Genomic DNA, 27,258 nt, shown 5'->3' with positions numbered 1-27,258 from the left:
GACGAGGATCAAACGGCAGGTGTTGGAACTATACTTAATCGAGTTGAAACATATATAAAATATAATAAAAAATAATACCTAGCATCCGGCGTTTCGTCGCATTGTCGCGCCATCGCGCAGGCAGTACTCTTGTTGTGAGGAATTCTGTATTTTTAGAATATCAGTTCACGAGGGTAAAGTTATTTTCGACTGATCAGTCCGTAACTCTACTCTTGTCGGTTGAACTGCAGCGATATAAATGGATGTGTCCAAAATTTCCAATAATATCGTGGCGATTAATTGACGGACGGAACTGCAAGCGCAGAGATCACAAAACGCGTATAATTAATCAGCGCCGAGTCGTGATAAGTATGATTTAATACAATGTGACAAGGGACAGACACCGGCACGTTCACTCCGTGAGTTTCAATTGCGGAACTCGACTTCTGACCGTGTTCTTTCGTTCGTAGTCAGGCCTGAGATGCAATATTGCTCTGGTAATTCGAGCACCTAGTCTCAGGTGCAACCGTGTACGGTTATTGAATACTCTACCGGGTCTCCTTACGTCGCGAAGCGAGGTACGTGCATGTGCATGTCGAACAGAAATTTACGACATAGTTTGACATAACAAAGGTTCGTTTATGCCGCGAAAAGCGGAGCCAGCAGTCACAACGCACAATGTTGGGGAGGCGATGAGTCACTTTTGCCTTGTGCCTTCGGCAACAAATTGTTAAGAGAATTAATTACTCGCCGTGCCTTAAAGCTCTTCACATTGTACGAGTGAAAAATATCCGTTATATCTCAAGTATGAGTTATTCTAATCGTCGCAATAGCCGTGAACTACCAGCATAACGCAACATAATTAATTATTTTTACCGATAAAGCGAGCCGAATTCGAAGACAAATCGAGGGCGTTGTGATAGTGTGATACGCTTATTATTTTTTAATGATAAACTAGCGTGATCTTATCGAGAATAACACAAATTTCAATTCGAGATACGGCGAAGCGGAACGATCTGACGATGTGTTTATTATCTGAGAATTTCAACTTTCGCGAGTAATTTGTATTCGTATTATTATTTCAAGTGTAAAAATATCAATTCCAGAGAGAGAAAAATGGCGTGTTAGAAAATAATAGAAGATCAGCTAGCATCGCATAATATGCAGATATCATGTTTTCCACTTTGGTTACATTGTGTGCTCATACATTCCGACGCTGTATACGTTATAGCCATACGATTCATTGCACCTCACAGGGAGATCGGGTGAATCGCGACGTGGAACATAATCGTTACGCGTCGTGAGAAATTTACGGCATAGAATTATATTCCCATCGGGAATAATAAGTAGGTATATGGTACGTACAGTATGAATGTACGTGTCGTGTAGAACTGAAAGCCGATTTAACATAAAAATGGAAATAAGTATGAGTGTTTGTCGGTGAGTTTGATAACAATAATCTTTTAATACTCCAGGATGAAGACAACGACGAAATAATGAACTTCTTATTCCGCCGAGTGGTACAACTCGTAAAGCTATTTCGTGTTCCGAGGAAGGTACTTGAATAACGTAAAATAAAAAACTTCGTTCGTTATATCGCGATGAAAAGTTACCGCTTCATATTTTTGGCTCGTATGTTATGTACAAAAAAGCATTTTCTAGGTATGTCTCAACAAAAATTGCACATTTACTCTGATTCAATTTGTATTTCGCGCGGTTCGATGCGGTTTCGTTAATTTTTCCTTCACCATGCTCGCATAGTATGGAATAATCACTTCCTTGCTCGGAATAATAATAAAATCTGAACATAATTAGTTTTGATTTGTGCAATAATATTTGCAAAATGTTTTATACGAGTACCTAATAAATGTCTCTGAAATTGTTCATCCATTTACTGTTATCTCGTGAATGGTGATCCGTCAAACGTAAAATAGTTTCAAAGAAAAAAAAAAAAAAAAGAAATTCACCATCGTTGTTGACATTTTTTCATACTCGTTCCCACCTTCTTGTCAAAATTGTCTCGTCTGTTCTTCTTCGGTCGAACGGAAGTGCTTCCCGGATGAACGAGGTTGTCGGCAGATATTTTGTTTACGTCACAACGACTACTCTACGTGTATGTTCGTGAGCTATAAGTTAGAGGCCGAATTGCGTCTTACTTTTCGTCAGGCTTAGGCTTGACGATCTTTAGCTCCATCCTCTTGTTCGCGGCGTTGTTACGCTCCGCGTTGTCCTGGGTGCTCGCAGGTGGCTGGGGGTTGAGGGGCCGCGTGACCGGAAGTGTGGCCGTGTTGTCGCCGGCGGCTGCGGCCTCCACCTCCACAGTTGCCACCTTACAGTCACCACCGCCCACCATCGCGAAGTCTTTCTGGATACTGCCGCGCCGCGTCTCTTAACTCTGGATAAAGGAGCCACCCCAAGCTTACCGCGAGACTCGACGGGTTTGCCAACCAAAACTCGTCGCGACTCACGAACAACTCTCAAGTATCTATTTCCGACTGTTCAAAGCGCGGCAACTCCTATTTCACCATCCGAAATTCCCTCCCACCAATTTACAATGCAATATTCTGCTGAGAATCAGTTGTTCGATCGTTGCGACGAGCTTTGATTAACCGTCCGCATTTTCGTCTCGTCTTCTCTTCACTTCGTACTGGGTCCAGCCGTCACGGTCACCGGACTTTCTACTGGAAGGAGTGTATCAGGCACACGGTATACGCCGCGGTCAGAAATAACAACAATGAGAATTCAGATCGTAGTGATCGTAGGGAAGATACGCGGTGAGATGATTCTGAAGTTTGTCTCGGACTTGTCATTCATTTTCAAGAGTTTCCCTCTCGTCTGTAGCAACCGAAACTTTGATGACTGCAAAAGCGTTTATAAAATGTCGGGCAAAAAATGAGCGGGCAAAATTGAGCGGGCAAAACGCAGGGGAACGTGACGCCGCGATCGGTCGATCCTCCTATCTCGCGTCGTCTGTTTACGCTGCCTTCCAGAAGGAAGACCAGTTTTGAAAAGCAACGAGCCGCTCACCGCTTCTGATGCCGCGCACTTGGTTCAACGGACACGATTATCCGTCCGTAACGCGTCCGAGCAAGGGGGTGACAACGTAAGCGAGCCCTCCACCAAAGGGTAGGCGCAGAACACTCGAAGTCGATGCGACACGGCGGGAAAGACGGGGCGATACGGGGGTTGGCAGATCTCAGGGTAAGAGAGATGAACCGTGGGCGGATGAATATGGGGAAGGCATTCCACTCTGTGACCCCAGCATCCCGGAGACTGAGGCTTGCCGGGACGTCTCTCCCGGGCCGGGCTCGGGACGCCCGCGCAGACGCCGCTGAGACCCGCGGGACTCAGGGACCAAGATTACGCAACTTCACACCGAATGCCCTGCCCCACGCTCAGCCGGAGCCTGCGACCCTTGCGAGGAAACATTTCAGCGGCGTTAGGAGCAAGCCGTCCCATAAGGGATGGTCTCCGATGATCTTCCTTGGAGCGTTAACCAGTCGAGCATACTTGGCGATTTGACAAGGAGGGATGACGGGGGTTGCTCGCTTGCAGTCTCCTGCGTTTCCAGCCTTGACCTGTCCTGTCGAGTAGGTCCGGGACAGCGGGTTTCGTCCTCGTTAGTCGTTCACCGGTCAGCTCAAGGTCGACGAGACTCTTGTTCCTCCTCCTTCTTTTACCTGGAAACCCTTTAACTCGGGGCACCGTTCGTCGGACCGCCGTTACTGACACGGTTACTCCGCGAGGATGCTGCGGCCAGGGCGTGGAGTGGTGGTAGTTGGATGTATAGTGGTTGTTCCGCGACCCACTGACCCGCTCGATACCGCCACCACCCAGGTCACTGACCTTCCTCTTCTGAAAATGGAGTACCACCCTCTCCGCTGTCAAGCTTCCGTTCACCACGGTTAAGTCGATCGTTTGGTTACAGAGGTGGAGATTTCGGAGTTGAATTGAAAAATCTGGTGCAGCTAGCTTTTAGTTGGAAACAAATTGCTGGAGTGTGTCAAACGAGTGTGGGGTAAGCGTACTAGAGTGAGTTTCGTTCTAACTATGTAGGAAGCGACAACGTCAAAATCATTACCACTGTTTTTGACTCTTTACTTCCTTGACTCTCTCTTATTATTCCTCTTGTGATTATGAGGTCAGTCAAAACAGTGAATTTCGGATCTCTATCTGTGATAGGTAAAAGTCTCTACGGAGCATCTTTCATTCGGTTCTTTTTTTACTATGCATTTTTCCATCTTACATTACTTTGCGATGCAACATTAGGGATGAATTTACAGTTTTCCTTTATCTGCGTAGCCGTTCCTACAGTGTCCGCACTGAAGGTGTACGTTGTGCGAAGAATTTTAAATTGTGTATTTTTTTTTTATCTTTCATCATAAAAACGTGCCGAGCTACCATCCCAACAATTAAGATCCGATTACTTTGTACATCGTCGTAAACATGATTCATATTTGTTCATGGAGTTTAGAATCATTAGGATTTGAGATTCTAAATATTTTTCATTTCACTGAATTATGATCGGTATTCAAACAAATGTATTCACGTACTGGAGGTTTCTCTACTTGAAGCGTTTCTCAAAATTATTTTCAAGAAATGAATAGAAAAAATAGAGTCATTAAGATAATACTTGCTACGTAGAATGCCGATTGTTAATATTTTTTTCTACTTAAGAATTTTCTTCGAACTGGTGAAAAATAATCCACTTGACGGTATATAGGAAATGCTATACAGAAAAGTATCGGTTTTCTTTCCATAATTCTAATATCATTTACTCATTCTCATTACTTGTGCTAAATTAAAAATTCGATTCCATTCTAAATTCATGCGGCCCTTGTCTAACCCTAGGTAAATCAGAATTATCCACCACATCCATTTCCATACCACAGATTATTTCTGAAATTATTGAAACGGGGTCACATTTATTGGGAACATTTACAGAAGAAGTAAGATTATTCGGAGCTATTCTAGCTGGTTGCGAGGTGCCGTCAATGTCTCCACGGAATAAATCAGCATGCGAGCTGTGATTCCATTTATAGTCATATTGCGACTGGATCCTGGTACACTGACCGACTATTCATCGCATTCTCCGCTCTACTTGGACGAGATTGGAATTAAGGAAAGTATGTGGGGTAAATTCGGAGCAAAGTCTGATAGTTTTCATCACGGTTTCGGGTCTGCATGTCACATTGTCCAGAGATGACAAAAAGCAATTGGAAAACGAAGTATTTGGCACATCACCCAGTGCCGTTCTCCAGCCGCGAAGCATTTTAGGAGCATCGATTTATCTTCAGAACCTACGCATGCCAGCGTCACAGAGATTTGGAAAAAGGAATTAGCTGACGAAAAAATATTCTTCCAAATTTAAATAATGTGCATCTTCCACCAGCTACGGTATTGATTTTGGAGGAACAATCGGACGTGCTGCCGCGGATGTGGTGTTTTGCGAACTAGCACGCTTTCGATGAAATAGTTCAGGGGATTGCTGGTCGCAGACGCGTCCTGGAATCTCCAAGCGAACTGGTAAGAACGCAAATTGACCTGGTTCTAGATCCCCGGTTGCAGCACGTCGCTTCGAGCACTGATATTACTGAGCAGCTCATTGCGGATCTCATTAAACGCGCATCACAAAACATAATTTTCCCCCGGTTTTTCGCAGAATTTATCTTTACACACGTTTCATGGATTATTGAAGATTGGGAAATTATTTAACGTCACTTTTGAGCATTACTGTACGTTTTTTATGTATTGTAGGCGTAAATTTTCGAAATTTCTATGGAATTGCAGAGTCAAATTGATCGAAACGTTTTTTAAAATAATCAATTTACCGCTGTCTAGGTATTTGGGAACGTTTTAATAATTCGTCCAACCTTTTGTCGTAAACGTTTTTGGAGGATATTTATTTTTGCATTAGAACTATGCTAATGGATAAAACTTCAAGATTCTGGATCTTTGATAAAATAGTTATCATTGGAGTAATTAATCGTTTTCTCAGCAAGTTGCTGCGTACGTTTTCATAAACATCCGTGAAACTGAATCGTTAAGGATGAGAAATGATCTTTGACATATCGAAGAAGCGATGTTATCGTAATATTTTCCACCTCAAGTATAATCATAACACAGAAGACCAATTTAGTCAATAAACGTCACACAATGCGTAACGCTTTCAACGTACTTATACCTTAATTACGAGCTTGGTTAAAGCGATAGAGGAAAAAAATCAGGTACGTCAATTATGTCGGATTAGTTTATGAATGCATCTTATTATTCTGTTAACTAATTCATGCCTCGAACTGTGCGATACCAGCCTGTCTCAATAGGTTTCATATCATTGATTTTCCAACTAATCTTCACCCGATATAATTGGCTTGTTTTCAAAAATGTCAAAGCTTACTTTCGATTCTTGAACAATATCACAAAAATTTTGCGAAAATTCACTCGATAACCTGGTTTCAGATTATTTTTCTATTTTCTGTTTCATACATGTTTTTATTGCTATTTAAAAATACTAAATCTTTCTTCCCGCGACTTCATTCCCAAAGTCGTAATTTCTTTATACCTATACGTTATCGGTTATGTATCTGATCCGCTCGAACGAAGGGCTGATCCCACGTGTCCACTTGCTTTGAGACGAAGACTGAAACACTACCGCTACTTCAATTTAGACAAGAGATTCCGTCGTCCAAACTTTGTAAAGCAGGCGTTTTACGTGCAGGCCTCATCTGGGCTTGGCAAGGAGATAATGGACTACGGATTTCCTGTTCAACGAACGCGAACCATGTAACGGATTTGATTGCGTGTCGACATCCAAATAAACGATCGCGAGGGAAAGCAGAAATTGCTTCGTCGCGTATACCTATAGGTATGTCGCGCGCTTAATGACGAGATCTACATACACATTTTTTAATAAATGTATTTCTGCACTATGCAAACACATCTAAGGATAAGCTGACAATGAATGGTAACCTGAATTTAATTCTTTATACCCTGACGAATATCAACGCTTGGATTCATTGAGCATGACACATACAACCATCGCAAAACGTGGAATACTTCGCGAATAAAGTTGAAGAAAGTAACCTGCAATAAGCGATTGAAACTGTCTTATGCTCGAAAATGTCAGAAGGTGTTATATCAGATTTGAATATTGACGCAAAAAACTGTGCACGGGAGGTTGTAAACGTTTGAATATAATTTATACTGATGTTAAGTTGAAATTTTAGGCAAATATAATCGAGAAAATGATTTTCACCTAACGACTAAGAAAATATTAGATATTATTCTAAAAAATATACGACGCTTAATTCAATTCAGGCTTTATTAACCTTACAGGGGGTCTGGAGTAGCGAATTGGTCACGTTGAGTGAACTGCCATTTCAAAGCTTTTAATTAACTCTTAATTCAGAAGAAGGATTAGATCATCGACGTTACAAATTTCAGAGATTTAACGAAGTTGCTATTTTTTCACCGACGGCAACTGGAAAAAATCCAGACGCTTACTTTATTATTCGTAATGAAGCTACAAGAAATGTATCAAATGTTTATTCAATAGATCCTAATGCTGAACCGTGGATTTATCCATTGTTTCAACCTTATGGCACTCCTTAAAGACCCAAATTGATGCGAGTTAGTTAAAACAAAACCATTAATAAATGTATGAGTAGGTACGACGAGCACCGAGGAAATAATTTACATCATAAAAAATATGTGGATGGATAGGATTGAAATTACTGCTCGCTTTTTTAAAGCCAAAAAAATTGTTACCAGATTTTATTGCTCGGCGAAAATTCTTTAGAGAAGTTGCACCGTCCGTTTATACATCCGAACAAAGTATTAATCGGCAATTTTTGATAAACTAATTTTCTAGATCACCAATTTTCTCGTTTATTTTTGTTTCGTATTAAATTTGGCGTAGTGAAAAGCCCTTGTAACTATCTAGGAAGAAAATATCTACTTTGCGGTCCCTACTTCGGTCGATTTAACCATTCCATTACATTCTGTTTTGAATTGACATATCGATAAAATCATGTTAACTTCACGGAACTATAGTATATAAATACAAAACAATGGTATATTTTAGTGAAAATATTTATGCCAATTAAGCCGTTCTCTCGAAACCAACTAAAGTCGACTTGAGTGGTTTTTTTTAAAGAATATTCATCTTGACATTCCATACATCTTCAGCTATCTAGCTAGTGTTGTTATTGTTGTTGTTTTCATAATTTAATAACGAATTTAATGTAAGAATAAACACTGTTTCCGAAAAATATTTCAACGATATATCATTTTTATTATGTAGGCGAAGGTACGGCTGACAAGAACGAGAAAAAAAGCAACATCACTATGGAAAGTTGAAATATTATTATAAAAATTATATTATATTAGTATGTTAGTATAGATATAGTTGTTTTTCGAGAGAAGGGCTTAAATATACATGTTTGTCGAAAGCTGGTGTATATTGCACGCAAATTCATCCTCAGTCCCGATAATTAATTATACGCAAGCTTCGATTGAATAATCGCAAAGATAAGGTAAATCAGAGGCAGCGTAGGCAGTCTACTTTATCATGAATTTGAAAATATAACGGTTGGGTAAGCTTGCCGTCGAAGAAACGTGTATTGTTCTCTAATGAACGGCATGTTTTGTTATTGTAGGGGTATCAACCAGTCGGCTTCGAATTTGCCAAGATAATGGGTTATTGATTTTATGTTTCTGACGCATAACGAACCGGTTATTATTATCAGCAGTCAATTCAATTGGAATTTCGATGGTACAAAATTAATTAATTTAATTTTGATCCAAGGATTAATAAGGATTCCGACGAAATATGCAATCGACAAGTCAAATTACATCTATTCCTGACGTGTGACGAACCCGAGTCTATGAGAGTAAATCACGCGTTCGTAGATTTCTCTCTTCAAAATGAAAGAGCCTGCTTCAGGTGACCAAAAAACGAAGCTGCTTATTTTTTTCATTCGCACAAATTTCTGCCAAGTTTCTGAAACTTTCGGACCGCCATAGTTTTTCAAATTATTTGTCGCTGTCAAAATGACGGACTTGGTTGTGGTAAATTGCTTAGAACATTGTAAAAATCATTCGCATTTCGTTATACGTACTCAGAAACTCCGTGTCTAGATATGTAGCTTTCCCTTGGCCTTAGGAAAGACTGATCGTTTGTTGATCGAAACTTCGTCTCACAGTGATATTGATCAACCTTATAATAAAAGGTGCTACTTACTTGGCATTTTTGGGCAGTACTCCGCTGGCTGGCGTGTGAGTTGGAGTTAAGCATGCAGGTGGTGTGTGCGACACTTGGGGAACCAGAGGTTGCCTCGCGTGTGCTGGTGAAGTGTGGGATCCGTATCCGTCAGCGTTTAACTGTGACAGACGAAAATACGGCCAATCAAAACAATTTTTCACGTTCGTTTTTACGAACAAATTAAGTCCACGGCTGTCGTCCACATAGGAAAATAGAAGGGGTCATTCACTGTTTGAAATCGCAAACCACTTTGGACAGCAGTACCACTTTAAAGTCGCATGAAATGACGGTTGAAATCGCACGAAAGCAGGGAAATCATTGCAATTGCTTGTCACCCGATCTATGAATGAATACCTCCTCGGGAAAATACGTATCTTGTATTCATACGAATCCCCTGGTTACATGAATAATTTATTCACTTTAATTTTTATATACTGCTTAAGGGAAAAGTAAACTATATCGTACCATCGCATAAATTGTACTAACCTATATGAAATACATTTCTTACCCTATTATTTTCTATAGAGTGGTACGATTTATCTCGTGGTACTATATAGCCTACTTTTGCATATGATAACAAAATTTTTTTTTAGACTTTCAAACTATCCTTTCAATTTTTAAAAAAATAGAACATTTTTGAAATCTGTTTCGTAAAACCACTTTTCAATGCCTGTGAAATACTCCCGTTACGCACAGGAATTACGATAAAAAAAATGCTTACTTTCCGCACGCTGTTATAAAAATTATTATCACACATCCTTAACGTACGAATGTATATTTTTTACCACCGTATGAATGTAGTCTATTACATTCTATACTATGTTATTTTCTATGTACAGCTATGAAATATAATCTATCTATAATCAAACGTAGTCCGATTGGAAGTTTCGTCGTAGTGCGGAAATGCGTAAAGTAGTATAATCCGCGAATAATGGATATATGAGGAGAACTATTTCCCGAAAAATAGCTAGTTGTTCGGAATGGAACGCATCGCAGATGAGTAGAGCGTATAACTCTACAATTGGCGTTGAAATAGAATTAAGCACGAAGCTCGAAAGCGTAATGATCGTAAATCCAATAGTTTTCTTTATGATAAAATGTACGGTATTGTGTTATTACCTATATTCTAGTGGTCTTTTTCACATTTAACATTTCAGCTACTACATTTCTTTTACTTTATTCTATACATAAGGACAAGCCTGTTGGTGAAATTAGTGTGATTCCTAAAAGTAATAGTAATCAGTTACTAATTTGCTCTATCAAGAAATGTTGCTCAAATGTCAGTGTTTTGCTTGCAGAAAACAAAAAAAAAAAACCGGAGAAACTGTTAACATGACGAATATATGAATCCTGGATCAAATGGAAATTCAATGCCATTATCCCTTGTGTGAAACCACATGAAACCTACGCGCTACGGTCTGGTTTCAAGAGAATGCTGCAGTCAGTCGCAGCCCTTATTGACCTAGGAAAATGCCACATATTTCGACTATATAAGAAGCTATGTGTACCGTTGACTCGAAAAAGTCACATCAAAAGCAATTCCACGAGCAATGCGGAACATAAAATACGTTTGTAAACAATATTTGTTTTACGCATAAACAATGCAGAAATAAGTATTTTTGTATGGAACAAATAGTTGGATACATTTTTTTGGGAAGCATCGCATACGGAACTGCCTTAACTGTAACATTTTTTACATGATAGTTACGCGCGGGCTCTGATAATTGTCGAAATAAGTAACATTTCGTTTACAATCAGTCGTCAGACTGACTATAGCATCCTTTTAAAATTAAAGTCTCTTGACTTTCACCCTGTGTATACCTGCATTTCTATTTTTATAGTAATAAAATAAAAATTTCTACCGAATAAACTTTGTCTGTATATTACAGTCATGCCCTACTGTGAAAATCCCGTGAGTTTCCGATCAGTTGGTGGCAAGGTATTCCTACACATATGTAGCACAGCCACGATTCCCTCCTCGATAACGAGCATGCGGACGGACAATAAGTTCCTGGCTGAAACCCAACTTTCCTATCAAATTTATGCCGGTATCGGAGATCGAGCATGTCTCGACAAATAGGTTTACGTACTTCATGGCTGTGGCGTTGGTAAATTTCATTAAAGCTGCTACATAGCTTCGGGGTTTAAAATGTCATTCGAAGTTTGAAATTAGATAAAAATCGTAATTTGGCGAAACGACGGTGCAGATTGGTTAGTCGGGGAAGAGCTGGGTCACCTTGACAACGGTACCGATGAGAGAATCTGGCGGCATTTCCGGAGGGTCAGGAATTACCCCGGGGTTTATGTGCGCTGCGTACTCGTTGTGGTGTTTCGGCTCTTTGACGGGGGTCCCGCCGTCCAGTCTCTCCATGTCCAGGCTGTCTGCAGGCGTAGGCTGAGAGAGTAGTCTCTCCTTCATCTCATGAAGATACGGGCACCGTTGCATCTCCCTGGATCCACTTTTCCGCCCTGATTCTGGAACAATGATAAATACCGATTCTCATTAGCCAGGACGTACATGCTACGCGTGTTTTCATTTCTTGTATCGCATTTCACAGTCGTACCTCTTTCGCCATAATTATTAAGTTTGTCTACTTGGCTCAGTCGCATCCTACGTCATAAAAGTGACGTCGCCCAGAAGATAAATTTGCATTTAGAAGCTTTGGGTTTGCTGCTTATTTGAATGTATCAAGCCCGTTGTTTTCTGCATGATATTGTTAACACAGGCCTGCGAAATATAACTTTTCATTTCCTCTCCCCTTCTCAAGTAGTAATGATTTTTTAAGGTATTTAGGTACGTTAAATTAAAATGTAGCGCTAGTTCTTTTTACAACACATTAAGATTTATTTTTATGTATTTTTGTATTATTTTTATAGAAAAAAAAAAAAATGATAAATATGGCGTCCGAGCGTCGCCTCTTGTTATACTTGCTCTGTGGCGGTAGCGTGCTAAACTGTACAGAACGATAGAATCAGAGTTGAAATCCGCACGCGTGAAAATGAGGAACTGAGCCGCGACTCGCAAGAATTCAAACACCTGTTACGTTGTTCAGGCGCCGAATCGGCAAAAGCTGAGGCTTGAACTCGCTTTGGTTACACCTGAGTAAGGATTTCTGCAGCTTTACACGCCCCGCGTGTAAATGCGGGAACTTTCATTGAACATCTTAAGATGGCTTCAGACGCATAATGATGGTTGCATAATGACGGAGAGCATAAATTAGGAACAAAACTTAAAGTCGTCAAAAAGACGTCTAAATGATGTCTTACGCGCCATTTTTTGACGCTTTAAAGATATTCTTGGGGTCTCTTATAGATGTCAGAAAATGGCGTATAAAACATCTTTTATACATCTTTTTGACAACTTACACGTTTGGGTTGTCTGAGTCGGATTAGATATAATTATCACTACTGTTATTATTATTATAAGCACGTTACCTAGTTAGCGGTAGCTTTTACCATGACGATTTAGACCATCTTTGGTGAGATCTATCTTTTAACTTTTGTCTAAATTTCGGAAAACAGTGTTAAAAAATCTGAGAATTGTGAAATTCAGAATTCAGTGAAATTTCACAACAATTGAGAAAATGTTTGAGAACCATGTGAATCCGAAGAATATGGTCATTTTGAGCAAACTTAAATATATCCGCAGGCATAACTTAAAAATTGTTGAACGTCCCGCGATAATCTACGAATTTCACTGTCACACCGAATGTTTATTTTTCAAAAAAACTTGCGAGATGATTTTATCTTGAATTCTTATGAAAATATAAGAGGATCGACGCTGATCCATTTAGCATGAAATGAAGTGATTTATCAATTGGCTTATTCGCTTAAATTTTCTGTTAACTAGAATCAACTCCGCACAGCCACACAGATGTACGAGGGAATGCGAAACTGCAGAGCCATTGTCGATTTCAAAGGACTATACCGGAAATAACTTTCCTTCCTGTGTATATCGACTTCACTCACAGAAAAAGGTACCTGTGATGTATTTACACAGCAAACACTGGACACGTCCAGACGACGCGGTTTATTTCCTGGAGGGACTTCTCGATGATACTAAACTGATGATGATGAACAGCTCGTTCTAATTTCTGCGGTATACGGTAAAGCTACTCTCCATCAAATCAGCTGGGGCAACAAAGGCGTCTCTTGACATCACACTTGCAGAACAAGAGGAGAAGGCGATAAACCTTTTCGCAACCATGGGTATGCTATTCGAACAAGGTCGAAAAAATGTCATCTCAACCATGAAAGTAGTGGAAGAGTGCCATGCTTCGGCTCAAATCAACCATAAAATAGGGTTGAGCATGCAGGCGATCATGCAGAATATTTTGAGCACGTTTTTTTTCGTGTTAAGAGCGTACAAGGCCATAGCCTATTTTCGCATAACCCGAACAACTAATGGTTTTAACAATGGGTCCGGTTGAATTACATGCATATACATTAGGGTGGGCCAAAAAAAATGAGTATTTTTTTTTTTACTTTATACTCTGAAAATCGGTTGCTAGATACCTCTAAACAATTCTCACCAAATATGAGCTCTTAATTTTGATAACAAGGTCCTCCGCTTTACAATTTTGCATTTTTTCCTGAGTATTAGAAACAAAAATTCATATCTCTTTGACAACTGTTCGTTAAAAAATATCTCTCCTCATATTCTTGTAGGAAATCGAACGCTCTACAAAAAAGGTCTCTTACAATTTTTTCGTAAACCTTACCGTTTAAAAGATATCAAAGCCTAAAGTTTGATTATTTTAAGAGAAATTTCTGTTTTGCTTATGAATTTTTTAACTCGCTTACAAAAAAATTTTGATGAATTGCACAACTCATAATTTTGTAGTAAATTAACTGCTCTACAAAAATGGTGTCCCATGATTTGTCGATTAAGTTAAGCGTTTAAAAGATATTCATCGTCAAACTTCAATGCATACTAATTTTAACAGTTTTTGATGAATAATTCGAAAAATTTCAATTTAATTTATAAGTTTCATGAAAAATTAGTTTCTGTCATGAAAGTAACTACTGTAAAAGATTTTCGTTTGAAAATTCATTTAAAATTTATTAATTTTATAATCCCTGATTAAACAAAATGATTTACAGGGTCTAAAAATCATTTAAAATGATTCCAATTTCAGAATTTCAAGTACTGCTCCTTATGGGAGTTAAATTATTTCTAATTATGTTGTTTATTCCGGGATATTTTTATACATTCTATGTTTAATAATTCAATAGTCTCGATTATATTGTTAATTATCTCTATGGCGTTTATATGGAAGTTTGACGATGAATATCTTTTAAACGCTTAACTTAATCGACAAATCATAAGACACCATTTTTGTAGAGCAGTTAATTTCCTACAAAACTATGAGTTGTGCAATTCATCAAAATTTTTTGTAAGCGAGTTAAAAAATTCATAAGCAAAACAGAAATTTCTCTTAAAATAATCAAACTTTAAGCTTTGATATCTTTTAAACGGTAAGGTTTACGAAAAAATTGTAAGAGACCTTTTTTGTAGAGCGTTCGATTTCCTACAAGAATATGAGGAGAGATATTTTTTAACGAACAGTTGTCAAAGACATATGAATTTTTGTTTCTAATACTCAGGAAAAAATGCAAAATTGTAAAGCGGAGGACCTTGTTATCAAAATTAAGAGCTCATATTTGGTGAGAATTCTTTAGAGGTATCTAGAAACCGATTTTCAGAGTATAAAGTAAAAAAAATACTCATTTTTTTTGGCCCACCCTAATATACATGAACGTAAGTGAATTCAATTAAAGTGTGTCTCCCATTTCGATTAATAACACGGCAATATCTTGCGAGAATCAGATTTTACGTAATGATTTACAAAAGTTTTACAATATCGAGGCGGACACTTCATGGTAACATTTCAAAAATTTTGTATCAATATTCTCACGAAATCCGGAAGCAATGTTTACCTGCAGCTTTCATCTTATACAAAAATAATTAGTCTTGAGAGGAATACAACGTAAAAACGAATTGATCTGTTTACCTTCAAATACACGGAAGTCAAGGCACTTCGAAGTTCTCAATGTAGTGCAAGTACTCCATGACCTCTATGGGTGGCAAGGAATTGATGTGCTTAAATCTCAACCCGCACTTAAACCCAAAATACCCCACTCAAAACATGTCGCCCGAAAAACGACGCAAAACAGTACTGGCAAAAGTAATTCCACCAACGAAGAAGTAACGCCTCTAGAAGTTTGGCGTACCCTTGACTTCAGGACTTTAAAAGACTTCAACCGACTTGGCTTAGCTAGCCCGGCAAGGCCAGCTCACGCGGCTACGCCAATTTTGTGTGATTCGTTATTTATTTTCAAGTGTTCTTGATCCGCGGACTGTAATAACCACGTTGGTTTCCCAACGTGTCAACCACCCCGGGTCCAACCCTCAATTATGAGGCCCCGGGAAGGCCAGCGCGAGAATCCCCAACCGGCTCTACCCATTTATGTTTTCGCATATAATTACTCGATCACAAGTACATTAGGAACACGATCCAACGTCATTTAATAATAAAATCGATTGTTATGAGCCTCGATTCGTCGTGTTGATAGCCCCACGTTCACACAGTTCACTGAATCACTCTCGCACACATAACGAGCTACTGTCAACAAAGACTCACGTGATATCTCTTCCGAGTTCCGACTAATACTGATCCGATTTTGGATTCTTCTCCAAATTTTCGTCTCGCTCCCTCTGACGGGAATTTTGAGAACTTTGGACTGTAATGTCTTGTTGACCACTCGCCGTAGTGTGCGTGAGATTAGCGTACTTGGATTCAATCACACACACGTCGCAGTATTATAATACATTCTGTCCCTTTGCTAATATCTAGCTGATCTATAGCGATCGTTCACCCCCTCGCCTTGCCATACCTCTCTGTTATATATTACATATGGTTTCAAGTAATGTTCGTCCAAACTGTAGTGCTATTGAGTATACTTCTTAATTTTTTACACGTTCTCAGGTTGACATCGCGTTAAACGTCGGATTATAACTTAATAATCGCATGGGGCAATAATGGTGTGTGGCAACGGCCGATTACGAAATTATAGGTCATAAAGCACTAGTTTCACCTGTTGTTTTTTGACTATGTGCGGGGTGTGCGTCGCCAACAATCACCATTGCTCGCACAATTTTTTATTTTCAAAATCCCACATTCAAAACGATGTGGAATAGTTTGTCGAAAGCATGAATTAGGCCATTGGTGTGGAAAAATCATCACGATACAACTTATGTCACCAAAAACTTTTTCGATTTGAAATTAATTTTGATTAAGAGATAAATCGATTTTCAACTAAGCTCAATTTTTTTAAGTAGCTGTATGGTATAACTTGGTAAACAATGCAAAAAATGTTTTATAAATTATAGCTTACAGAAATCGTGAGATGATTGAGCTTTCGTTTTTCAACGGTACTTTTTTAAAGTTTAACACCGGAGGTTTTACAATCCGTTGTTAATGTGCGAAATTGCAAACGATTGCACGACGTCTGTATTGCATAATGCTATCCAAATTAAAATACTTTTGAAGTATCAATTGTATAACGTTGTTGAGTTTTGGAGATGTTGGAGCAATATTTCCATCGAGAAATAAACTTGCAAGAAGTAGGAACTGCTTGAATATTCAATTATTATATTATTGTAATAATATAACTTAACATAGCGTATCGACATAACGCAAAGGATAATCCAACTAAATCCACAAAAATTAATTGCAATTAATTGAGGTGCAATATTGCTGATAGAAATACTATATTTATTGAATAAAAAAGAAGTTTCAGACTGCTTGTATAATTGTACATCATGGAACTTGATTGTGATTGAGTCATATTCTGCCACGAAAATTGATTTATCTGTTTTCTAACGGTTTTTAATCAGTCAGTCAGATTCTTATGATCTAGTGACATTATTTTGGAATTTTTTGTACCTTTTCAAAGATTAGTCGTAACTCTCTTGATTGCAAGTAACGATATACCTTTCTTCAATCGAGGCAGATTAATATAACGAAAGCGAGTACATTTATGTAACTGATAAATCAAATTATAAAGAAATGCTAGTCTCTGACCTGCAGATCATTCTATAGAAATGTTATCTTGAGCACGCCCACATCCTATTTCATCAAGGGGAACTTGAACTGATTGTTTGGTTCGAATTCAAGTTATTCAAATTTATAATCTAGAATTATAAATTATTTTAATTTATTCCAGCGGTGATCGCCCACTTCCATTTCATGAAAATTTGAATAGCTGTAAATATTATCTTATAAAAAATATTTTAACAAAATTTTTATAAGTTGCAGCAATGATGTAGAAAACATATTCGGTGCAAAAAAAAAAAACAGTCATTTTACGTTTCTAAAAATTTGAACTGTGTAGAGAAAGTTTCTTCAGCAATCTTTCATGCCAAATTTAGGTAAATGAGCGATATGTACTATCTTAGATTCAGACTTTCCAGATACGCAATGTAAACTTAAAAATATGACTAATATGAAACCTCCGTTGTAACACAGCTGTGCAAATGCGTATAAATAAACAACGATAACAAAAATTACTTTTAAGAAAACCCAGAAGCAACTTTGTACCGTCAGTTCGGCGAAAAAAAAATTCTGGATAATATGCACGAGACACCCGAGCTATACTCCACATCGAGGGATTGAGATCTCTGTGCCTAATTAACAGCGTTCAACAGCTGGGGTGTTTTGATATCGATATATTCACACAGATTTGCGTCGTATTTTACAGTTCACACGAAGAGGAATGGAAGAAAAGCAGGGGTTACGTTCTTACGGAAGATTTATTCTTAATCCTCGGGAGAGGAACGAGGCGAAGAAGATGTTCCGAAAACGAGCCGAGGTGGGGTACTCGTCAGATGACCTGCACAAACGCGGCCACAAAATTCATGGGATAAACACAATCACGAAATCACAACACGGATGCCGGAAGTTGGTGGAATCGATGCGCAGTCGGTCAGAGACCTCGGCAATCGAGCTGCACGACAGGGGCTCGAAGACCAGACTGCGTGGCGACCACCTGTGAGCGTCCCGGCGCCGGCGTCGCCGTTCGCGTCGGCGTTCCTCCATCATCGACCCGCGCGTTTTACCATCGGTGTATGGCCCCTGAAAACTGACGGTGCGACGTGCGTCACTTCGGGTCAGAATTATCCTCGAGATCCAGGGCGTAGCACGGGGTCGATGTGCAGAGAAAGAAAACGAGGTTCAAGCGCTGTCCTAAGCCACAATTAGGTTTGTTTCACGTTAGGTGAAATTGGCTGATTCGGTCGAAATAGGTGATCCGAAACATAAGCGCATTTTTTTACGATCTGTGGCAGGTTACGGTGAAAGAGTTGGTTCTTATCCTGTTACAATTTACGGTGAATCGGAAATTTTCGAGGTGGAGCGGTTTTTATAAATTATACGAACTCGCGTGAGCGTATATGCTTTTCTGGGTGCAAAAATTGTACGTTTGAGACCAAGTCACTTATTCGCATAAAGTGGGGGGAAGTAATTTGAATTTCGATTGAAGTCTTTCGACTTCGTGATGTTACTCGAAGCGCGCAAAATCACTAGAAGTGCGGCGATTTCACGTGGAGTCACTTTTAAGACTTGTAGGCTATATGACTTCAAATGACTTCAAATAACTTCAATTCAACTTCGTGTCAATTCACGTGACTCGAAGTCATATAACCTACAAGTCTTAAAAGTAAGCTGTAATAGTCAATGTAGTGTATCACGAAGAAATGTTTTGCTCGGTAAATATAAGATATACGGCATATATAATGCAGTCGCTTGGCAGTCGGCCATGACACTTGTAGCATCTTTAGTGTGTCATGATATATCCTTCCAGATTTTATGGTGTTTGAGTTTATAAATATTTATACCGTTTGTTGAATTCTAACATTATACTACGTAAACCTGAAAATCGTATTCAACAACTCAGGAAACAGGGTTTCGTAAAAAGCAATAGATTCTTTGGTTGTTAATCCATCTGTCTGACAAGCAGTTTGAGTAGAATAATTCCAACATTAAAATTAGAAAAACTAATACCACCATACAAACAATCCAAGTCAATTATTGTCGAATTGAAGAAACAATGTCTCCTTTGAGCTAACCTCATTGGATTTACTTTAAAGGTGTGAAATTATACCTGATTGCTTACCTTCATGTTTACGTAAGAAGTGCCCATAAAATTATTGTTATCCGAATAACCCGCAGATCACAAGCGCTGGTGTCTCTATGATTGCCACGAGGAAATTAGATCAGATCGCTTTGTATCATGCGTATATTTTGTCGATTCCACGGAAGGTAGGGCAGATAGAACGGGCTTGTCAATGATACTCAGGCTTCCGGCTGTTAGTTAAGTATTAGTTATCGCAAATAAACGGTCCATCGCGTTTCTCGTGATTTTCGACCGTCAGTGGATAAATGCTGAAATTTTCTATAAAATTCCCGTGCAATCACGGTTATTCCTCCTTATTCCTTCATCGTTGTTTCACTGCAAACATCACGTATATCCAGGACTTGGATTAAAAATGAATTGACCAAATATCAATAGCCCATCGAGATCCCGAACGTCCTACAGTGTCCATCAACGATCGGGGTTCAAACGTTCGAACATTTGGCTCCAAAAACGATGCCTCGCTTCCGATCTCTACGTCCACTACATAAACGACGCACAGTACTCCAAGTAACACGGTTTAACCGGTATAACGAACGGCGATGTTGAAGCGCGGGCGAAAAGACTAAAACTAGCGAGTGAATAAACGGCATCGCTTTATGAACGCGATTCTCATACAGTGTCAGCGGTCCGGTCTGGCCGTCCCTTCACTCTGCCCCCCAACGAAACGTTACAGTAGCACCATCCGCGCTTTGGTAGGTACGATGTGCACACGGATATCCAAGGTACAAGACGCAGGTGTAAACGGCGATGCGAATCGCGTGAAGTGCATGCACCGTTCACCGTAGCTGATAGGAGCCCAAGTCGAAGTGTGGGTATCGTACCGTTTGGGTTTCCAATGGATGGCGCGAAGCTGCTGCGAGCGCATGGATCCTCGTATTTCGCGTCACCCTGGCAACCCTGCAGAGCCAACGACGCCCCACGCGAGCTGTAGTTCAATGCCACGGACTAGCGAACGGGCCGAGAGAGGCACATCGTCGTCGACGATAAATAAATCGGATCTGGTTCACTTTTACTTATTCACCGCAGGACCTTGGCTTATTTTTTAACCTACACTTTAAACGAGATCGCTGCATCTTTGCGCGCCGATCGCGATCACGTCCCAAAGCAAACCGATTCATCCGTTGTCGGGTTGTTATTCTTGGGATGTTGTTGGGTAGTTTGGGTTCATTTGTTCACCAGCATTGAATAAAGTATAGACACAGTGCAAATGGGTATGTCGGTAGACCTGTAAAGGAGTGGAGATTCGGTGTTTGACATACCGAGGACGTATCGTAGACGCTACGGAATTGTACGATTTTGAAATGAGATTTTCTGCTTTTTCATCATGAGAGTGTCTGACGAAACGTGGGACCTTTGGAAATACAGGATTCACTTTCAATATGCTTCGAGGTCTATTGTTGTTTTTCAATTGCAATTGCAATTAGTGAGCTCTTTGCCACGCTCGTGACGCGGATGACGGCACTTTAACAGTACCTCCGATGAATATTCCGATTCGATATTTATGGAAGTTAGAGCACGTGAATTAATGAAGTTAGATCAACTTAAACGATTCGAGCTTCTCTTGCGATCTTGTCTGAGTTCAGGATACCTTTCGTCTATTCAAAGGTCTATAGAAGTTTGTTAAATGACATTCGTTCGAATCAGTGTTACTCTGGCGAGACTCGTGCTGCCGAAGATCATTGGCTCGGTGAAAAATATGCGTCACCGACGCATTCTCTGATTGGTTCGGCATTGAATGTACTAAAATTCTTCAGACATACCGTGCAATGTGACAAAATGTTTGTTGTACAATCATCTGACACTTCCTTCGTGGTAATGAAATCGATATAGTCCCTTCCACCCTAATACAACATACGAATGAACAAGGCATAAAATGCTCTGTACAAACTCATAGAAGAACTTTGAATCCGTTGCGCAGAATTACTCCTTATTGATAACGAATTGCATGAGATCTGCTCGCAAGGGCATAAAACCAACCCAAAAATACTACACTCGGAAATATGCCCTGGCTGCAACGAGTATCAATCCACTATTTTGAACGAGTCAGGACACACCAGCCCGACGCATTTCCAATTCCCTCTTTTTCTGGGGCGGACCTTACCCTCCAAGATCTCATCCTTGACTCTGGACTCGCCCACGTGACTTCCGCCCCGACCCTCTTCCCTCTTTACCTCTTTTCGCGCGCAAATCTGCCTCAACTCTTCAAATGCTAATACGATCGATCCACCCGCTGATTGCCGTTATCTTCGTACACCACGGCTCTCAAAATTGTCGAGACATTATTCAGATCCATGTTATCGGTACTTACTCGGGCGCAAAGCGACGTCGAAGGCGTCGGTTGTCGGTTGGGTCCAACGCTGAACCCTGGGGCAAGGTGAGGCGAGTACCTTCCTCGCTCCGTTTCTCCGGCTCTCCGTTCCTGTCCTCTTCTCCTCTCGTTTTAGCTTCTTCCTCGCGGCCGGTAGACGGGTTGACAATTTTTATTTTATATGCGAAGGGGTGTGTAACCCGCGGCTTAAAACGCGCGGCAACGCGGCGGGTTCACGTCCCGATGTAAACAACGGCTCGACGCATGTGCGCGAGTGACCGCCAAACCTTCCTTCAGCGCTCCCCTGCGCTCTGTGTGCGTCGCGTTGTGGCGCCCCGGTGTCTGTGCCTTAATTTATATACGTACGATACGTACACAAGCCGTGAGGGTGAATTACGGGGGTGGCAGCTACGCCATGACACAGCCACCACCAGTCGCCCCGTGCAACGCGAAGGGTACCTCGATCAATACGGGGCACAATCGCTCCTCCGTTCCCGCGGGGGTGGTGAGAAATTTTCACCCTTAGTCGTGACGGGTTTGAACGGCTCGCGAACGCGTTCAACCTTTTATCCCTTCGCTTTTGCAGACGCTCGTCCCGATTTTTTTTTTTCTACAAGTGGTAATACCCGCGGTTTTTTAACCGCGTCTAATCCGGCGTTACTTTTCCTATGATGAACGATTATGGTATCCGTATAAAAGGCGCGGCGAATGAGCTTGTTAGGTCTCGAATTCACCGTCAGCTTACATTCTAGGTACGCACTGTGATTAGATTCGTTCAATTTACCGAAAGCCTGGACAGCGGCGTTGGGATATGGAAGATCGTACGGTAGATTTACTTTACAATTACCGGAGCACACGCGAACTAATTACTTGAAACTACAAGTTGACTAATGGTCGTAGATCGTTACCACACCGATGAATGAGTCAGACCCGCTGGCATTTCGATCAGAGCATTGGACATTTCGACTATATGCTTGCCGTTACAGACTCCGTAGTTTTACATTTTTTTTATTTCTTCCGGCAACATCGTTCCAGCTTCGTTGGATCACCTTTCTTCGGCAGAAATTTGTGTGAAATAAAAACTATTTTTTAACGATATTATTAAAATTTTGTTGCGTTTCTTTGAAGTTTTTTTTTTTTTTTTCTGTAAGACAATTTGGAAGTTAGTACATGTATATGTATGTTTCCTTCGACATCATAATGCTTATTTGAAACTGAAGTATAATAATTATGGTTTATTGAAATTTAATAATAAGGTAGAATATCTATGGGAGAGTTGATCATGCAGCTCTGGTACATAATCAAGGCTTGTTCTGGATACAAATTTTTTTACCGACATTTTGCCGACACTCAGCCAAGATACAAACCTTCTAGGTACTAGAATTTCGACTTTGGGGGATGGTTGACTTAATTGATCATCGGATCATTTAGTTGATCGACGTTATCGATCATCCGATTGTCGTTATTATATCATGAGTATTGATTTTCTCTTCTAAAGTACGTACGCTGCAACGGTGGGTAAAATTCAAAGGGTCATAGCGTCTGCAGTGTGGGTAAAACGGTTCGTTAAACACGACGCTGGAAACTCTATTCGTTCGCCCTCGACTCCGTGCAACGCGTAACCCTCGGGATGAGATTTTCGATGGAAGAGAATCCACAAAGAGTAAAGCTGCAATCAGCCACTAGACACTCAGGCGACGACTCTGAGGCCCCCTCCACACTTAACAATTACAGTGCGCGACGTTACTACAAAAAATAATCCCATACAGAATTCATATTGCTAGGGTGCAACTCTATTATATAACGCATCGTCAAGGTTCTAAACTGAGGTTGCCAAACTCTGATCATCCTGCATTGGTTTCAGAGAGCAAATTTCTTCAAACGGTAAAATTTAATAATTCAATGGAGAATTCACTAAATGTTAGGTTGATTATTTTGATACAATAGTTTCAAGTTGCTGATTAAGAATGATAACTTATGGTGGAACGTGAAAAAAGTATTGTAACAAAGATTCGGAAAATGTGACTGAAATTAGTATACAGGTGATTAGGATAGGGAGCTTCCATAAATTACGTAACGCGGTCGTGGGGGGTCAAGGAATTCGTTACGCTTTGTTACGTGGAGGGAGAGAAGGTCTTAATATCGTCGTTACGTAACGATATTTCTTCGTTGAACAATACATTTCATCTTTTATTAATATAATTAACTTTAATTTTTTTTTAAAAAAAGGGGAGCATTGATGGAAAGTGTTATGTCATTCGAACTTTCGCCTTACGTAACTTATGGAAGCTCTCTTAGCTACATGTAAGTAGGTAAAGTGCCCTTTGTTATACACTGAATTTTAACTGCAAACACATCTTTTCACGAATATCAGAGAAAATACGTTATTGTACCGCTTGTATTACAGGAAAATTGGAAGCATCTTTTAGTCAGATGTAACAATCAATTAATTTCAGTCAGAATTTTTGAACTTTCGTGTTGTCAATTTCGTGTTTCGGGTACAATTGTGTTTTGACCTGTCTGTATGACCAATATATCTTTATCAGATTCAAAAAACTGACTATTTCTGCAACGGATAGTAGTAGATAGATGTTAAAATACCTTTCTTTTGCAGAATAGATACGTAATGCGATATTTTTTATGCAGCAACTGAAGTGTCAGTGTAGTAATTATTTTGTGAGGGATTACAGATTATACGTTCGAAGCGTAGTTTGACATTCACCCACGAGTTCTTCTGTATCGTGGGAACGGCGCACAGTGGTTGCATATCGATTTTAGCCGGCCAAAATTCTCAACTTCTTTAAATATTCATATTCCCTATACTCTACGTTTATGTCGAGGTTATAGATATTTTATCATGAGAATAATCTCGACAATTTAAAAGTGAAATCTGTCAAAGAACTTCCGAAAATATATTTTGAACATTGTATCGTGAATATGATCATGAAATGAAGTTGAGAATTTTGGCCGGCTAAAATCGATTTGCGGTCACTGTGCGGCGAATGAAAGATATTATATGTTACTCTGACCTATAGCTAATGATAACGGTGTGCATGGCCTTTCATGTTCGTATTCAGATGACCAACGGCGTAATTCTAGCTTCAAGATCATTTTCTGGTGGTAAGTTGTCTCTGAGAGCGTTGCAAATGAGAGGAGTTTCACACCGAGGGACGGAAATGTGCCAGTTCTTGTCTATTATGGTCACGAGGCCACGATATGGAAGCATTCCGAACAGTTACTTATAATTTATAGTAACAGGATTAATAAATCGAAGGATGTCGATAACCCAGCACTGTTTCATTATCCTCGAAGAAATTATCATGACAGATTTATTCGAAAGTCATTGCTACTGCGTATTGGAGTATTAAAAATTGTCAAAACGGTCAGATAAAGACCGACATGAGAATACAGCGATGGACCAGCCTTCTGTTTATTTTAAATCCAGCTTCAGTAATTGTCTTGTGAAAAAGATAGCTCAGTATGTGTGTATGTAGCTATGAAGACGATTAAATTTGTTTTTATACAGTAATTTGTATTTTTCTTACCATGATTAGTCTTGCACCCGTCACGGGTAAAGGAACACACTAACTGGTCGACATATCGCCAGCTGTAGCAGGCATTCTCCAGGACATGACTCTGCCAAAAATATACCAGGAGCAAGGAAGTCAAGTCTGTTTTCTAACGCGTTCCCACCATCAGTCGCATTCAGATTCAAGATTTGCGGGATGATTAATGGATACGTACAGAATTGTTACTACAATTCTGAAAAAAATCAAGACCTTCAAATATGACTTCAACGTGTATTCATGCTGGTAGTTTGAAAACTGAGTAGAATTTCTGGTCAATCATTGGTAAAACAGTTTCGGAGATATTAAACGTCAGAGTTAATGCAAATTGATGAAAAAAGTCTACTTCTTGTTTGCCCAATTGACGCCTTGGGTTGCGGGTATGGATTTGGATGGCTCGGGAGTTCATCGCTATCAGCGCTGGATTGAATTCTAATAGCAGGAGTAGATAATAATATACTGGCGAACAGCAAAGTAAGAGGATGTACACTTAGTTTTCCAACAAAAACTGATTCTGGCTTCAATACGATTTTTACAGTTTCACGGCAGAGATTGTCTACAAGTTTTGCATTATAAGATAATTGTGGTACTTGACGGTTTTTTTTCCACATTAGAAAACGTTTTAGTTGCACATCATTTTAACTAAATTGAAATAAATCGTAACAGTAACGTGGCACCCCTTGGCGATAAGTTTGTGTTTATTCTGTGAAGATTTGGGGCACGTTCAATGTTTGAGTATACAAATTTGAGAGGGATTGGATTAAATTTGGGGGTCAGTCTCCGGGTGGCCCTGGCCTCTAGAACACCCGGAGGACGGCTTTGACGGCCAACGAGTTACCAAACGTAATTACATACGCGATAGCTGGGGTCTTTATGAAACCACCTTTCCGTTGGTTGATCGCAGAAGCCCCACCAGAGCGAAGTTGGGAACGATTCGAGGTATGTAGGTCACCGTCTCCGCTGGCACGGTGTCCCCGGAGGTCTAACAGCTCTTTTTCTTTCCCAATTAATTCCCAACTTCGAACTTTCTGCGATTGCTTACGTTACACGTATATCGGTCACTCAATCGTTGCAAGAAGATTAAAATATGCAGCGTGACGCTTGAGCTATTAAACTATATTCGCGTCTTTCAAGGATCGGCGATGCTTGAATAAGTGAATGCGGTTAGTTGAGCGGTTGCTTTTTCAACAACAATTTAATCAACTATCGACCGTACTGCACGCTCTGATCAGTTCGTGATGTATGCGTTGTATATGTCAGGACCGATTCTTTGTAGATCGAGATAATCATCGATCATCGGTATTAGATTAGATTCGATTTTCTTGTCAGTGATTTCAACCTCAAGCCAAAATCCCTCGGATAAAGACAATTTATATTTTGATCCATCCCGTTAACTACATGCCGACTCTTACAAATGTGCCGTGATTCTAATTTCACTTGGGGTGTCATGTGATAGCGAATGATGGTACACTACTTGTACGAAAATTTATTTACAATTATTTGAATCGTCACAAAAGAGTCGAACGAGAATATGCGATTTGAACACTTTGTGACGCCATGACGAATGTTGACTGTTTTGGCCTTTTTATTGCGAGACATGTATGTCACTTTTGACTGTGTTTACCATTTCAGAGAAACTGATTTGCAAATCGGGGTTTTCTCAAAAAATTGTTGTCAAGTTTCGTTAAAAAAATTCGTATAAACCGTAAGCGGCTTTTCGCTGAATTAATGACAAGGCATAGATAATAACTGAGTTAAAAACTTACAAATCTTAAGCGATGATTAGTCACTTTGTGATCGAAGATCATGGGCTCGGCGACTACTTTCCTCACAATCAGTTGTCGAAAGCTTTAATACCATTTGAGGGATGAGAACGAAACCATTGCAGTATAGAAGATGAAACGTTTGTAGACTCGAGTCGTTCCTGTAAGATCACGTAGATACAC

General features: G+C 39.8%; 2 protein-coding genes across 10 annotated transcripts in view; one reads left to right on the top strand and one right to left on the bottom strand.

The window, feature by feature from the left end:
• The window catches only part of LOC124303078 (proton channel OtopLc), a 34,150-nt gene extending 12,100 nt beyond the window's left edge, over positions 1-22,050 (bottom strand). For 2 of the 9 annotated variants that reach the window (XM_046759844.1, XM_046759845.1), the window contains exons 1-3: positions 19,418-20,090; positions 11,478-11,716; positions 9,221-9,360 (exon numbers count right to left, since the gene is read on the bottom strand). In XM_046759844.1, coding sequence (XP_046615800.1) covers positions 9,221-9,360; positions 11,478-11,687 — 350 coding nt within the window. In that variant the 5' untranslated portion in view covers positions 11,688-11,716; positions 19,418-20,090. Of the gene's footprint in view, positions 1-78; positions 477-2,135; positions 3,247-9,220; positions 9,361-11,477; positions 11,717-18,049; positions 18,253-19,417; positions 20,091-21,746 lie in introns of those variants that run through there. The other 7 variants (XM_046759842.1, XM_046759840.1, XM_046759846.1 and 4 more) reach the window with 7 other exon arrangements.
• LOC124303086 (mitochondrial amidoxime reducing component 2) overlaps positions 13,432-27,258 on the top strand; it is a 58,006-nt gene continuing 44,179 nt past the window's right edge. The window contains exon 1 of the mRNA XM_046759877.1: positions 13,432-13,450. Within this exon, the coding sequence (XP_046615833.1) occupies positions 13,447-13,450 (4 nt within the window). The 5' untranslated portion in view covers positions 13,432-13,446. The remainder of the gene's footprint in view (positions 13,451-27,258) is intronic.

This window comes from Neodiprion virginianus, chromosome 4 (genome assembly GCF_021901495.1).
Source record: "Neodiprion virginianus isolate iyNeoVirg1 chromosome 4, iyNeoVirg1.1, whole genome shotgun sequence".
NCBI classification, from domain to species: Eukaryota; Metazoa; Arthropoda; class Insecta; order Hymenoptera; family Diprionidae; genus Neodiprion; species Neodiprion virginianus.
The sequence above is the reverse complement of the archived record's forward strand: the minus strand, read 5'-3'. Positions and strand labels throughout refer to the sequence as shown.